The sequence below is a fragment of the Ovis canadensis genome, chromosome 1 (assembly GCF_042477335.2).
Source record: "Ovis canadensis isolate MfBH-ARS-UI-01 breed Bighorn chromosome 1, ARS-UI_OviCan_v2, whole genome shotgun sequence".
Lineage (NCBI taxonomy): Eukaryota > Metazoa > Chordata > Mammalia > Artiodactyla > Bovidae > Ovis > Ovis canadensis.
This window is the reverse complement of record NC_091245.1, coordinates 33,987,963-34,004,171: the sequence shown is the minus strand read 5'-3', so window position 1 is coordinate 34,004,171 and position 16,209 is coordinate 33,987,963. Positions and strand designations below refer to the sequence as shown.

At 36.6% G+C, this 16,209-nt stretch overlaps 1 protein-coding gene across 9 annotated transcripts in view; it reads left to right on the top strand.

The window, feature by feature from the left end:
• OMA1 (OMA1 zinc metallopeptidase) overlaps nucleotides 1–16,209 on the top strand; it is a 62,451-nt gene that overhangs the window by 31,382 nt on the left and 14,860 nt on the right. For all 9 annotated transcript variants that reach the window (XM_069592805.1, XM_069592783.1, XM_069592771.1 and 6 more), the window contains one exon: nucleotides 12,728–12,877. In XM_069592805.1, the coding sequence (XP_069448906.1) occupies nucleotides 12,728–12,877 (150 nt within the window). The remainder of the gene's footprint in view (nucleotides 1–12,727; nucleotides 12,878–16,209) is intronic.

Here is a 16,209-nt window from a genome sequence, read left to right as displayed (position 1 = left end):
ATGCCAGCAAATATGGAAAACTCAGCAGTAGCCACAGGACTGGAAAAGGTCAGTTTTCATTCCAATTCCAAAGAAAGACAATGCCAAAGAATACTCAAACTACCACACAATTACACTCATCTCACACACTAGTAATGTAATGGTCAAATTTCTCCAAGCCAGGCTTCAGCAGTTTGTGAACCATGAACTTCCAGATATTCAATCTGGTTTTAGAAAAGGCAGAGGAACCAGAGATCAAATTGCCAACATCCATTGGATCATTGAAAAAACAAGAGAGTTCTAGAAAAACATCTTCTGCTTTATTGACTATGCCAAGGTCTTTGACTGTGTGGATCACAACAGACTGGAAACTTCTGAAAGAGATGGGAATACCAGACCACCTGACCTGCCTCCTGACCTCCTTACGCAGGTCAAGAAGCAACAGTTAGAACTAGACATGGAACAGCAGACTGGTTCTAAATTGGAAAAGGAGTTCATCAAGGCTGTATATTGTCACCCTGCTTATTTAACTTTTATGCAGAGTACATCATGAGAAACGCTGGACTGGAAGAAACACAAGCTGGAATCAAGATTGCTGGGAGAAATATCAGTAACCTCAGATATGCAGATGACACCACCCTTATGGCAGAAAGTGAAGAGGAACTAAAAAGCCTCTTGATGAAAGTGAAAGAGGAGAGTGAAAAAATTGGCTTAAAACTCAACATTTAGAAAATGAAGATCATGGCATCTGGTCCAATCACTTCATGGCAAATAGATGGGGAAACAGTGGAAACAGAGACAGACTTTATTCTTTGGGGCTCCAAAATCACTGCAGATGGTGACTGCGGCCATGAAATTAAAAGACACTTGCTCCTTGAAAGAAAGTTATGACCAATCTAGACAGCATATTAAAAAAGCAGAGACATTGTCAACAAAGGTCCATGTAGTCAAAGCTATGGTTTTTCCAGTAGTCATGTATGGGTGTGAGAGTTGGACTATAAAGCTGAGTGCTGAAGAACTGATGCTTTTGAACTGTGGTGTTGAAGACTCTTGAGCGTCCCTTGGACAGCAAGGAGATCCAACCAGTCCCACCTAAAGGAAATCAGTCCTGAATATTCATTGGAAGTCCTGATGGTGAAGCTGAAACTCTCAATACTTTGGCCATCTAATGTGAAGAACTGACTCATTGGAAAAGACCCTGATGCTGGGAAAAATTGAAGGCAAGAGAAGAAGGGGAAAACAGAGAATCAGATGGTTGGATGGCATCGCTGACTCAATGGACATGAGTTTGAGTAAACTCCAAGAGTTCTTGATGGACAGGGAGGACTGGCGTGCTGCAGTCCACGGGGTCGCAAAGAGTCAGACATGACTGAGCAACTGAACTGAACCTCGATGGTCAGTTTGAATATCCAGAACTTGACTCTTATTTGTGGCGTGTGTCCTCTCTTTGGACACTGGTGCATCAGACTCTGTTGACTTCTTGCCACTTAATAGTCAGATCACGTAATTCTTTTATTCCTAATCCTTTCCTTTTCAAGCAACCTTCTGATTATAGTCTGGCTTCCTTTGCCTGGACTGCCTTGCCTGCGAGGGAGAGAACATGCTGACTTGAGGACACAGATGCCCTGTGCCCTTGTAGTTGGGGTAGTTATAGTTACTGCTGTCACCTAATAAGTTGGCGTTCTAATTTTACGTCAGTCTAGTGAGCTTGGTTAATGGAAACTGTTCCTGAAAGATGGATCTGTTGGTCATGTGCTGTCCCATTGGATTTATGAGCTTTTAAGGCCAAGGGCTAAATAGAAATATGGAAAATCCATTAGAATCAAGTTACTCAACATGCCTCTTTCATGGAAAGTAGCTTCTCTGCTCTAGAGACACTCTGTGTCTACTCTGCTCTTGGCTGTGAGTGAGTTTGTTTTTTATATTTGCATTCTTACAGTTGTAGTTTTAATTTTTCATTTAATTTTTATAAAAATTTTAAAATATCATTACGTAAATAACCAGAATGACAAATATAGTTGTAAAAACTGGTAGAACCAAGGTGTCCTAAACACAGAGTAACAGCTAACTGTCCAGCTGACAAAAAGATAGCCTGATTTTGTTGTGTGTGTTTATTCATTTGTCCCTGTAAAAAGAATTTGACACTTTACAGTCATTTACACAAATTACTTTTATTTGTTTGATTTCACAAAAAGCTGTATCAAGTTCGTATATTTTTTGAGTATCTGTTTCTTAAATATGAGAAAGAAAACTAGTTTTCTTTTGTTTGTGCTAAGCTGGGGAACAGCCCCTTGATTATTTTTGATTGTCCTACTGACTGTGGAGGTAGGATTGCTGGTGTTTAATGGGCATGCAGAGGGCAGGGATCTTAAATACCCTGTAGTGGCCCAGAGAGCTCTCCAGAATGAGGTATTGTCCAGCCCCCAAATCTGGAAAGTGCCCCTCTTAAGAAACATAGTTGGCTGATTGCTTCAAGTGATCTGAATAACTGTGCACATAGCACCATCTAGTGGGGGAAATGTCAATAGGTAGTAAGCAAACCCTCCTTTCATAGCAGGAATGAGAATATTAAAAAAATCTGAACTCTCTGTGAAATGATAAGTTATAGAATCCCGGATTTTTGAAGCAGGAAGGAAAACTGGAGATAATCTGATCCATCTTTTCCTTTTACAGATGGGAAAATTAGGGCCCAAAGAGGTGCAGTGATTTGTCCAGTAACATATGTGTGTGCGTGCGTGCTAAGTCGTTTCAGTTGTGTCCAACTCTGCAATCCTATGGACTATAGCCGACCAGGCTCCTCTATCCATAGAGTTCTTCAGGCAAGAATAATGGAGTGGCTTCCCTTGCTATGGGCTTCCCAGGTGGCACTAGTGGTGAAGAACCCACCTGTCAGTGCAAGAGATGAAGCAGGCACAGGTTCAATCCCTGGGTTGGGAAGATCAAGGGCATGGCAGCCCACTCCAGTATTCTTGCTGGAGAATCCCATGGGCAGAGGAGCCTGGTGGGCTGCAGTCCATAGGGTCGTAGAGTTGGACACAGCTGAAGTGACTTAGCGCGCAGTTGGTATTACAGCAAGAGCCAGGGCTAGAATTCAGATCCCAGTTTTCCAGGTTGGTAATCTGAGCCTTTCACATAGCAGACTGATTATTTTTGTGTCCTATTTGTGTTAAAGTCTTATGTTTTTAGTGATTTATTTAAGAAAGAAAAAATAATAAATGAGAACATCTCATTTACTAGGTGTGCCATGAAGTAAGCTCCCATAATGCATGTATTATAGATTACATCTTATTTTGAACCTGATTGTTTCACTTAGAGAAATGAGACGAGCTGTTGTGATTTCATTTAATTTTTTTTTAATTGCTCCGATTTCAGCACAAGTTTTTGAATCTCGTGATAAAACTTTTTAGGATAAATAAATAAATGCATGAAAATTTATTAAAATATTGTAGAACTGACATGTTGGCAATCAAAAATGCAGAAAACTTTAAAATGAAATGAATTATAAAATAATGGAAGTTGTCATTTTTCCTCTTTGTTAGGGTACATAAAATTGGTTTTGATAGGTCATTTTTTTTTTCTTTTTAAGTGAGTGGGATTGGCATGTATTGAGAATAGTTTAGCAATAACCATCCCCAGGACTATGTCATGTTTAGTTGGAAAAGAGCCGTTTTTAATTATTGACTGGAAAATGTTGCTTAAACAGGAAGTGGGTTATAAGGTGAGCTTTAACAAACAAAATGTTGCTTAAACAGGAAGTGGGTTATAAGGTGAGCTTTAACAAACGGTCTGCTGATGGATAATAGCGCATAAATTCCTTAAGCTTTCTTCACTCTATTATTTTTGGTTGGTTTGTTTACTTCTCTGACGAGATGATTTCTAATGCCTTGTCTTCGAGTTCACTGATCCTTTCTGGATCTACTCTGATGTTGAATCCCTCTACTGAAATTTTTCAGTTTATTTATAGTATTCTTCAGTTCCAAGATTTCTGTTTGGTACTCTAGTAATTTCTATCTCTTGGCTGCAATTCATGCATTTCTCCTGGGAAAAGGAACCTGTAAGAGACTGAAATAAAGTGAGACATCCTGGTAGATGATGATGATAATGGTAGTGATGGTAACGATGATGATTTTTGACAACTGATAATAATAGTTCACATTTCTTTATGTATGTGTTTTTAAATATGCTACCTCTTTTAATCTTCATAGCAACCCTGTGAAGTACAATTACTTTCTCATTTTTATGGATGAAACTGAGGGACAGAGAAAGCAAGTAACTTGTCAAAGGGCTCACAGATAGTAAAGTTTTCCCCTCCTACTTCTGAAATGGAACTTTTTGATGATATTGGATTGGCCAAAAGTTTTGCTCTGTAATATGGTATGGAATAACTCAAACAAACTTTTTGGTCAACACAGTACTTTAACCTGCTAGGAACAGTTTTAAACATCTGTCCTGTTGTCCATAAAATGACCATTTTTATATATGTTTTCAGTTCCTTTAAATTTAATTTTAAAATAGCCTCAGTGTATTCTACATCTAAGAATCCAATTACCCTTCAGCTACAGTTCTTTATAGTGTTATCTCAGATGGCTGTTTTATCTGCCACATGTCTGTAGAATACAGGGGAGAATGCCAGAATGACTCGGACAAGTGTAGGGTGTTACTGCCATTCCAAAGAAAAATTCAGAACTGCTAGTGTCAGAATTTACCTCTTAGAGAACATGATATCTGGCAGGAGTTTGGTTGGAGAGTCTAGGTGAATAGAAAGAGCAAGATTTAGAGATACTTTTCTTCTGCCCCATTTCTCTTTCTCTCTTCCTCTGGGCTTCTATAATGTATAAATTGGTCTGCTGATGGATAATAGCGCATAAATTCCTTAAGCTTTCTTCACTCTACTATTTTTGGTTGGTTTGTTTACTTCTCTGACGAGATGATTTCTAATGCCTTGTCTTCGAGTTCACTGATCCTTTTTGGATCTACTCTGATGTTGAATCCCTCTACTGAAAATTTTCAGTTTATTTATAGTATTCTTCAGTTCCAAGATTTCTGTTTGGTACTCTAGTAATTTCTATCTCTTGGCTGCAATTCATGCATTTCTCCTGACCTCGATGAGCAGCTTTATGGTGGCTGGTTTGAATTCTCTATCAGGTAAATCACACATCAGTGTCATTAGGGTTGATTTCTGGAGATTTAGCTTGTTCCTTCAGGACTCATTTCCCCATTTCTTCATTTCCCTTGACTTATTGTATTGGTATCTTCACAATGGAAAAAACAACCACTTCTTTCAGTCTTCACAGAATGGCCTCAAACAGGAGGAGGTCTTTGCTGATCAGTCCAGCCAGACTTAGGGCAACCTCTCAAACATTCAGGCCAGTCTGAATCTGTCTTTGGTCTTTGTGCTCCCCAGGCATCTAAAGTATTCTAGAGTCTATCCGTGCCCTTAGGTAGGTGTGACAGTGGCTAGTCCCTTGGGCAGCTCCTAGAAAGGTAGGAACATTACATGTGTGGTTCACCTCCTGCTGCCCCAGGACACTGGGATTTTTGTTGTTGTTGTTTATGTGGTGTATCACATTGATTTATTTGTGGGTATTGAAAAATCCTTTATCCCTGGGATAAATCCCACTTGATCATGGTAAATGATCTTTTTAATGTATTGTGGGAATCAGTTTGCTAGTATTCTGTAGAGGATTTTTGTATCATGTTCATCAGTGACATTGGCCTGTAATTTTTGTGTATATGTGAGATCTTCACCTAGGTTTTGGTGTCAGGGTGATAAACTGGCCTTATAGAATGAATTAGGAAGTGTTCCTTCCTCTTTGGTTTTTGGGCATAGTTTCAGAAGTATAAGTGTTAACTCTTCTCTATGTTTTTGGTAGAATTCACCTGTGAAGCCCTCTAGTTCTGGACTTTTGTTTGTTGGGCGTTTTTAAATTATTAACTCAATTTCATTACTGGTAATATATTTTGTTTCTTCTTTGTTCAATTTTGGGAAATTGTACCTTTCTAAGAATTTGTTCATTTCTTCCAGGTTTTCTATTTTATCATCATATAGTTGTTTGTAGTAGTCTCTTACGATCACTTGTATTTCTGTGATATTGATTGTAGCTTCCCCTTTTTCATTTCTAATTTTATTGATTTGAGCCCTCTCCTCCCCTTTTTTTTTCTTGAGTCTGGCTAAATGTTTATCAGTTTGTTAATTTTTTCAAAGAGCTAGCTCTTAGTTTCATTGATTCCCCCCCCCTGCCCCCCATTCTTTTTGTTTTGTTGCTGTTTCTTTCCTTCTACTAACTTTGGGTTTGGGGTTTTATTCCCCTTTCTCTGGTTTCTTTATGTGTATGTCAGAGTTGTTTATTTGAGAGTTTTCTTGTTTCTTGAGGTAAGTGTGTATCACTATAAATGGCCCTGTTAGAACTGCTTTTGCTGTGTTTCATAGGTTTTGGTTCATTGTATTTTCATTTTCACTTATCTCTAGATATTTTTTGATTTCCTCTGTGATTCTTCAGTGATCCATTGGTTGTTTAGTAGCATAGTGTTAGACCTCTACTAAAACAGTATACTTTTAAACAGGCAAAGAATTTAAAGAAGAAATCACAAGGGAAATTAATAAATATAGAGATGAATGAAAATGAAAACAACATACCCAAAGTTAGCTCTCAAATATACAACCTGACTTTACAACTTAGCTTGAAAAAGAATAGACTAAACTCAGAGCTAGTAGAAGGAAAACTTAAACAGATTAGAGTGGGGATAAATTAAATAGAGAATAGAAAAACAACAGAGAAAAATCAACAAGACCAAAATTTTGTTCTCTGAAAAGATAAAATTGACAAATCATGAACTAGCTGGACTAATAAAAATATAAAGATGAGTCAGATTACTAAAATCAGAAATGAACTTGGGGACACTTTTACTGATTTTGTAGAAATAAAAAGATTATAATAGTGTGCTGTGAACAGTTGTTTGCCCCAGATTGGATAGCCTAGATGAAATGGACAAATTCCTAGAAACACGAAACCTACCAAGACTAGATCATGGAGAAATAGAAAATCTGAATAGACCCATAACTACTGGTGCCAGTGGTAAAGAACCTGCCTGCCATTGCAGGAGACATAAGAGACACAGTTCGATCTCTGAATTGGGAAGATTCCCTGGAGGAGGGCGTAGCAACCCATTCCAATATTCTTGCCCAGAAAATCCCATAGACAAAGGGTCCTGGTGGGCTATAGTCCATGGGGTCGCAAATAGTTGGACATGACTGAAGTGACTTAGTACACATAACTAGTAATTAGATTGAGTCAATGATCAGAATCTTCCGACAGAGTGAAGGCTTAGATCTGATAGCATCACTGATGGATTCTGCCAAATATTTAAAGAATTAATATCAGTACTTCTCAAATTTCCTAATAAGATGGAAGAGGAGGGAATACTTCCTTATCTGTGAAACCAGTGTAATCCTAATATCAAAGCCAGACAAAGACGAACTACAAGAAAAGAATATCCCATATGAACATCGGTGCAAAGATTCTCAAAAGAATACTAGCAAATAGAATTCCAAAGCCTATTACAAGGATTATACACTGTGGCAAAATGAGATTTATCCCTGGAATGCAAGAATGGGTCAATATACAAAAATTAATCAATGATATGCTATTACCAACAAAATGAAGGAAAAAAGCTGTGTGATTGTCTTAATTGATACAGAAAAAAACATTTGACAAAATTCAGCACCCTTTCATGATAAGGAACAGGCAACAAAAGAGAGACAAAAAGAAAACTGTATCACTGCAATGAAAACCATACATGAAAAACACACAGCAGCAAAGACTGAAAACTTTTCCTTTAAGATCAAGAACAAGACAGGGATGCCCACTTTCACTTCCATTCAACATAGTAGTAGTGGAACGTTTAGCCAGAGCAAGAAAAAGAAATAGAGAGCATCCAAATTAGAAAAGAAGAAGTAAAGTTATTTCTGTTTGCAGATGATATGATCATGTCTGTAGAAAATCCTAAAGACTCTACCAAAAAAGCTGTTTAGTAAGTAGTCAAAAATAATTTCATTTGTAATAGCACCCATAGGAGTAAAAGACTTGGGAATTAACTAAGGAGGGAAAAGGCTTGTACGGTGAAAACTACAAAACATTTCTGGAACAACTTAAGACATGAATGAATGGAAAAACATCCTGTGCTTAGGGATTGTGAAACCTAATATTGCTAAAATGTCAGTACCGAAACCAATCTACAAATTCAATGTGATCTCTGTGAAAATGCCAGTGATTTTTTTTTTTTTTTTTTTTTTGAGAAATAGAAAAACCCATCCTAGAGACTTCCCTGGTGATCCAGTGGCTAAGAGTCCACCTTTCCACTGCAGGGGTTTTAGATTCAGTCCCTGATCAGGGAAGTTCCACATGCCACATGGCATGGCCAAAAAAAGAAAAAAGAGAAAAACCTATCCTAAAATTTGTATACAATCTTGAGGAACCGAACAGCCAAAACAACCTTGAAAAAGAACAAAACTTGAAGACTCATGTTTCCTGATTTCAAGACTTACTCTACAAGTGTGCAGTAATCCAAGCAGTGCGGTGTTAGTATGAAAGACTTATAGACCAGTGGAATAGAGTAGATAGCCCAGAATTAAACCGTCATGCATATGGTCAAATGATTTTTTGTCAAAAGTGGAAAATGGGTAAAGGACAATCTTTTCAGGAAATAATTCTTAAAAAAAGAAGATCAGTTCAGTCACGTCCGACTCTCTGCGACCCCGTGGACTGCATCACACCAGGCTTCCCTGTCCATCACCAGCTCCTGGAGCTTACTCAGACTCATGTGCATCGAGTCGGTGATGCCATCAAACCATCTTATCCTCTGTCGTCCCCTTTTCCTCTCGCCTTCAGTCTTTCCCAGCATCAGGGTCTTTTCCAATGAGTCAGTTCTCCGCATAAGTATTGGAGTTTCAGCTTCAGCATCAGTCCTTCCAGTGAATATTCAGGACTGATTTCCTTTAGGATGGACTGGTTGGATCTCCTTGCAGTCCAAGGGACTCTCAAGAGTCTTCTCCACCACCACAGTTCAAAAGCATCAATTCTTTATCACTCAGCTCTCTTTGAAGTCCGACTCTTACATCCATATATGACTACTGGAGAAACCATAGCTTTGACTGTATGGACCTTTGTCGGTAATGTCTCTGCTTTTTAATATGCTGTCTAGGCTTGTCATACCTTTTATTCCAAGGAGCAAGCGTGTTTTAATTTCATGGCTGCAGTCACCATCTGTAGTGATTTTGGAGCCTAAGAAAATAAAGTCTGTCACTGTTTCCATTGTTTTGCCATTTATTTGTCATGAAGTGGCAAATGGGTTCAGATGCCATGATCTTACTTTTCTGAATGTTGAGTTTTAAGCCAACTTTTTCACTCTCCTCTTTCACTTACATCAAGAGGCTCTTTAGTTCCTCTTCACTTTCTGCCATAAGTGTGGTGTCATCTGCATATCTGAGGTTATTGATATTTCTCCCTGCAATCTTGATTCCAGCTTGTGCTTCATCGAATCCAGCATGAAGCATAATGTACTCTACATATAAGTTAAATAAGCAGGGTGACAGTATACAGCCTTGATGTATTCCTTTCCAAATTTGGAATCAGTCCATTGTTCCATGTCCAGTTCTAACTGTTGCTTCTTGACCTGCATACAGATTTCTCCACAGAAGAGTGGAGCTGGACCTTTATTAACACTGTATACAAAAACTAACTCGGACCTAAGTGTAAGACCTAAAACAAAAACTCTTAGAAAAAAGCACAGGGCAAAAAAAAAACCCTTCACAACATTGGTTTCGGTAATGATTTCTTAGATATAACTCCAAAGGCACAATTGACAAGAGAAAAAGTACACAAATTGGACTTCATGAAAATTAAAAAAAATTGCATCAAAAGACACCATTCACAGAGTGTTAGTTGCTCTGTTGTGTCCAACTCTTTGTGACCCTATGGGCTGTAGCCCGCCAGGCCCCTCTGTCTGTGGGATTTTCCAGGCTCGAATACTGGAGTGGGTTGCCATTTCTTTCTTCAGGCGACCTTCCCAACCCAGGCATTGAACCTGGGGCTCCTGCATTTCAAGCAGATTCTTTACCACCTGAGCCACCAGGGAAGCCCTATCCCCAGAGTAAAAAGAGACAACTCACAGAATGGGAGGAAATATTTGCAAATCATATATCTGATAAGGGATTAACATCTGAATATATAGAGAACTTCTAAAATTCAACAACAATAAAAACCTGATTCAAAAATGGGCAAAAGACTTGAATAGACATTTCTCCAGAGAAGAACTATGTGAATTGCCAATAAGCACGTGGGAAGATGTTCGACACCACTGATAATTAGGGAACTGCAAGTTAAAACTGCAATGAGATACTACTTCACATTCATTAGCAAAGCTCTTATCAAAGTAACATAAAATAACAGGCATTGTCGAGGATATGAAGAAATTGGATGGAAATGTAAAATGGTCCAGACACCATGGAAATGAAATGTTGGTTTCTGAAAAAATTTTAAAATAAAATTACCATATGATCCAGCAACTTCTCTTACGGGTATATTCCCTGGAAGATTGAAAGCTTGGTCTTAAAAAGATATTTGTACGCCCATGTTCATAGCAACATTTTCCACAATAGCTAATGTGGAAGCACCCCAAGTACCCACTGACTGTTGAATGGATAAACAAAATGTGGTACATACATACAATGAGATATCATCCAGCCTTAAAAAGGCAGAAAATTCTGTAATATGCTGTAATATGGATGAACCTTGAGGACATTATGCCCAGTGAAATGCCAGGTGTAAAAAGACAAATATTGTGTGATTCCACTTATTTGAGGTATTTTAAGAGTAGTCAAAGTCATAAAGACAGGAATTGTAATAGTAGTTGCCTGGGGCTGAGGGGAGGGAAGAATGGAGGTTATTGTTTAATAGGTACGGAGTTTCAGTTTCACTAGATGAAAAGAGTTATGAGTCTAGTTATGGGTACAGATGACTGTACAACAGTGTGAATGTAGTCAGTACCACTGAGCTGTATGCTTAAAAGTGGTTAAGATGGTCAAATTTGGTATATGTATTTTACCACAATAAAAAAAGAATGGTGTTGCTTTAAACATTGACTAAAACTTAAATTTCAGATTTTTTTCTTTCCATTTTCCGAGTATTTAAAAATGGCTTTAATGGTGTTTATTAAAAATGCTGTGGCATAGATGTTGACTGTCTAAATTAGCATACGGTGTTCTTTATTTGTCTTTTCATGTATCACAGTTGCACTGTTTTAAGGCTGATAGCATATTAAGGCTTTTGATAGCACATTTTAGTCAATACAGTGTAATTTTAAAAATCTTTTTAATCAAAAGTAAAACTGGTTGGGAAATACAATATAATCACTTTTCTCCCAGACACTTTTTATGGGAAAAATAAGAAGTGTGAAAAAATTGAATAGGTTTATAATAATATTTACTAAATCACCTTATGTAGGGTTTAGAAAATAAATTTTAGTATAAAATTAATATACTTTAATACATTTCAGAAATAAAAGTCTTGCTCCTCCTCAACCATCAAACACCCCATTTATCTCTTAGGGTAGCTACTATTAATGTTTCTTAAATAGCTTTCCAGAAATGATCTATGAATAGGTAAGTATATGTATATGAGTATATGATGGAATTGTACACACGCATACACAAAATCTATAAACCCCATCTTTTTTTTTTAAAGATTCATTTTCTATAAGGTATTTTGAATGGCTTAAATATGTTCTTCAGTAAGTTCAAGGAAAAGTAGACAAATTGATGTGTACATTAAAACTATAACTGTCTTTAACAGAAAACAACAAAATTCTGTAAAGCAATTATCCTTCAACTAAAAAGTAAATAAATATAAAAAATACATTACTCATACATTCATAAATGTTCACTTCAAGTGGATTGATGAGGTAAATGTAAACAGATGTATTAAAAATAAATCATAGAGTAATATCTCTGATTTCAAACTTGTGAAATCCTTCTTAAGCATAAATACAATAAAAAGAAATTTGTAAAGGAGAAAGTTAAGCTTTGGCCAAAAAAAAATCAATAAAACCTATAGTGTAGGTTTCAGTTCAGTTCAGTTGCTTAGTGTATGTTTAATATCCTTTAAAAAAGATTTCCAGGAGGGAATGACTGATTTTAAATGTAAATACATGCTAATAGTAGGTGGAATCAAACAGCATAAAAACATTAACTTTTTTCTGGAGTCAACACTTTAATCTTACATTCTAAAATGCAGAACCATTTTTGTAGTAAGATATAATCCAAATAAAATTGGAATTTCATATAAAAGTATAACTGTCTTTATTTGAGGTCTTCTAATTATTCTGGTGGTATAGATGAGTAAACTTCCTTTATTATAGTTTGTTAACAGATTAGATTTTAAAATCTTTTTATGAAAACCTAAAAAATTTTAATTTGTATGGAAGATTTTTGCCCTCAATATACGTTCTTAATATCCGTCATACTTCTTGGGAGTGGGATTATTGTGAACATTGTATAGTGGGAAGGGCAAGGGAGGAGCATGCTTTATCATATTGTTTAGAGTTTTTTTTTTTTTTAAGCAGTGAGCATATTCTACTTTTATTAAAATGATAATGGTAAATATTTTTAAGAAATGTAATGACATAAAGGTAATTTTAAAATAATGTCCTCATTACTAAGCTTACTTTGTGCTTTTATTAATTTTGGTTTTAGGCCTGTGTGGACGTCAGAGCCAGTTCAGTGTTTTGGCAGCAGATGGAATTTGCAGAAAGCCTCGATGGTCATCCCAAGTTGCCAGAATGGTTGTCTACACACCCTTCTCATGGCAATCGAGCTGAGCACTTGGATAGGCTCATACCTCAGGTGGGCTAACACTACATAAGGCAAGCCTTTATTGTTATGGTCTCATTTATTTTTAATACTGTTACTTCTTGTGCCTAGAAAAAGAGCACTAGCCTGTCAACCATTTTTATTACCATCAGTTTTCAAAGGATTTCACTGGAAAGTAAGAAATCCTGCTAGTCCACAAGTCCTGGTGAATAAATAGGAATGCATAGCTGACTTTTCATGACAGTCAAGGTTTAGCAACTTTTAGTATCATACTTTGTAGTTTTAACTGATTTGGTGAAAGTCTAAAAGTCAAGGTATGTTTTTCATCATACTGATCATAATCTTAGTGAATTAAGCTTATCATTACAAATACCAGTTAATGAATTATGTGAAATTTTGGGTTGAGTATTAATTCCAGTAGTGATGCTGGAATTTGTTTTCCTTTTTTTTTTTTTTAGGAAAAAAACCCTTCAGATTAGTTTGCTTTCTGGTTATTTCTCTCAAAAGATAGAATAAAGTATGTGCCGTGTGCTCTTTTTTTTTCTTTGTAGAATTCATTAATGGATCAAGCTGAAACAGCTTTCTCCCAAGTAGCATTCACTCTCTTCTAAAAATCTTTTGATTTAACATATTCAGAATGTTTTCTGTGCTTTCCACATAGGTACAAAATGAATGTCAGTCATCTCTAAGGCAGCCTACATCCTCTCTTCTGCCTCACTTGCTTAAAAGCAGAATATTCGTTACCAATTTAAGAATTAGTCTTGGGCTAATTGCTAAAGCGATAACACAACAGATACAGATATATTTATTATAAACATCTCTTTAAATATGACTTCAAATTCAGAAGAACAAACATTGAGTACCCTCTATAAGAAAGATGCAAAAGAAATAATACATAGTCTTGATATTTTAAGATGCTAAAATAAGTAAAAAATCATTCTTAATATAATAAGGAATATTATTTATCATAAAAAAGTAGAATACAATGGTATATATTGTGAAGGAAGAATAACCTTATTACTTGGTGTAATAATAATAACCTTATTTTGGGGTAAGCCCCTTATTTGTGGTAAGAAACTACCACAAGATTCATTCATTTATTCATGTGATCACCATTTATTAATATTCATTGCTAATGTACTGTTTTGTGTTGTATTGTGCCGGGGAGTGAGCAAGGAACAAAACAGCCTCTTGTTTTCTTAGAGCTAACATTCTAGTTAAGGAATACAAGTAATAAACAAGCCAACAAACATACATATAGTAGCGGTTATAAGCACGTTGCAGAAAAACAAAGCGGATGAAAGGTGGGAGAGAGGCCTGGGCAACAGAAGGTATACTAGTCAATGTTTGTCAAGGAAGACCTTAATACACAGAATCTGGAAAGAAGCAGGGGAGCAAGTCCTGTGGATATCTGGAGGAAGAGTCTTCTAGGCTGAGGAAGCAGCTGATGCCCAGGACCGGAAGTGAGACTGTGCTTGCTTGGTATATTCAAGGAATAGCAAGACATTGGGGCTGAAAGGAGTAAGTGAGGGGAGAATGGTTGAGGTGTGAGGGGTCTTCTAAACCACTGTAAGGTCTTGATTCTTATTTCAAGTGATATGGGAAGTTAAGCGAGGGCTTTGAGCAGAGGAGGCTTGATCTGGCTCAAGTGTTTTATAGTGATCACTGGGTCTCTTTTGTGGACTATAGGGGAGCAAAGGTGGAATCAGGAAGCCTATTTAAGAGGCTCTTGCAGTAATCCTGGTAACAGATGATGGAGGCAGAAGAGCAGGAGAGAAATGGTCAGATTTTGGTTGTATTTTGAAAAGAATGATGACTGGATTTGTTGATATTTTGAGCTTACTTTATGCCTTTTATGAGCACTGGGTCAGCCAGACATAGGTTATTGAGACCTATCCTAAATACATTTCATTTATACTCTTAACTTTAAGGAAAAATACGTGAGAAAGAAAGAGCAGTGAAATTTACTTGATACAATGTGTAGTAGTTACTCACCTTGAGAGACAGCATGGGACTGGGAGAATCAGTTGCATAAGTAACTGATTTGTATTGAAGAGCACTGACTCTGAGAGTCTTCTTAGTGGCACCCCAGACCCAGGAACCTCATACTACCCTGGGAGTGGCTTAACCTATCTCTAAATCCGTAATAACCATATGGTTTTCTCTTAGAATTTCCTTTGCTTTTTGCTTAATGAAATTCTAAAAATACATGGTTTGCTTAAGTTGGGTAATGAGTTCTACCTATCTTTTATCTGAAGCCGGTTGTAAATTCCAGGTTTTTGTTTCATCATCAGATACCTAAGGATCTTTAAAGAAGTAAATGTTCTTTAGAAAAGTCTTTAAAATAATAATGAATTGAGTAGTGAGTATGAAAAAAAAAAAAGAAAAAACGGTTGGAGAAACAGATATGTTATTTGGAAGTCAGTGACAAAGAAAAAAATTAAGAGATATTTTTCTTCTAAAAATAAACTATTCTAGTTCAGAAGCTTAATTTGAAAACCTCATATAATTTCTTGTATTTTTTCCCCCCAAGTGATTAAATTCAATTTGAAGGTAATAAAACTCTACTACAATATTGGGAGTAATTCAGTGGTTGAAGTGAAACTGATAGTACAAGAGTATATTGTTAATTAGAATACATAGTCATAATTCAGAGATAGGAATTCCCTACTATCATAGGTCTAATTTCTGTAATGAAAGAAAACAATTCCTCAGGCAATATATGGGATTATGTGAGTCTGTGTCCTCTTAGAGACTATGTTTTTTGGGTTAGATTTTCTTTAAGGTTTCTTTCCTACTAAAGTGAGGACTGTGTTGGGTTCCACCTAAAGCTCCTGTCCTTTGCCACTTCAGACAGTGATGTGCCTCTAAAGGGTGGTTGGGAATATTGCACCAGTGTGCAGAGGTGTCTTGGTCAGAGATGAGGATTTCAAAATCACCAGGAAATCGTGGTAGTTAAAGTGGTGAGAGTGAGTGAGTTCACTTAGGAGGTAAGCAAAGGAAATGCTCCTGGACACTTAGGTGTGTTAGGTAGAGTCCATGCTTAATTGGCAGGAGGAAGAGCCTGTAGTAGATTAGGTTCACAGGAAGAGAAAAGACCAAGAAGGTCAGGAAAATGAGGTTCCTTGGTCCTCTGAGAATACAAATCTTGGTAACTTTGATGTTTTAAAATTTAAGTTATTAATGGTTGTATGTTTTTCTTTTTTATTGTTTTCCTGTAGATCATTACAGAAGTGTATTGCCTTACCATAACATATTAATGTTTATGATGTTTTAAATCTATATTTGATGCATTTTTCAACAAATATTTATTACCTCTTACGTGCTAGATTATAGGTATTGTAGGTGTTGTGACCAAAATAGAC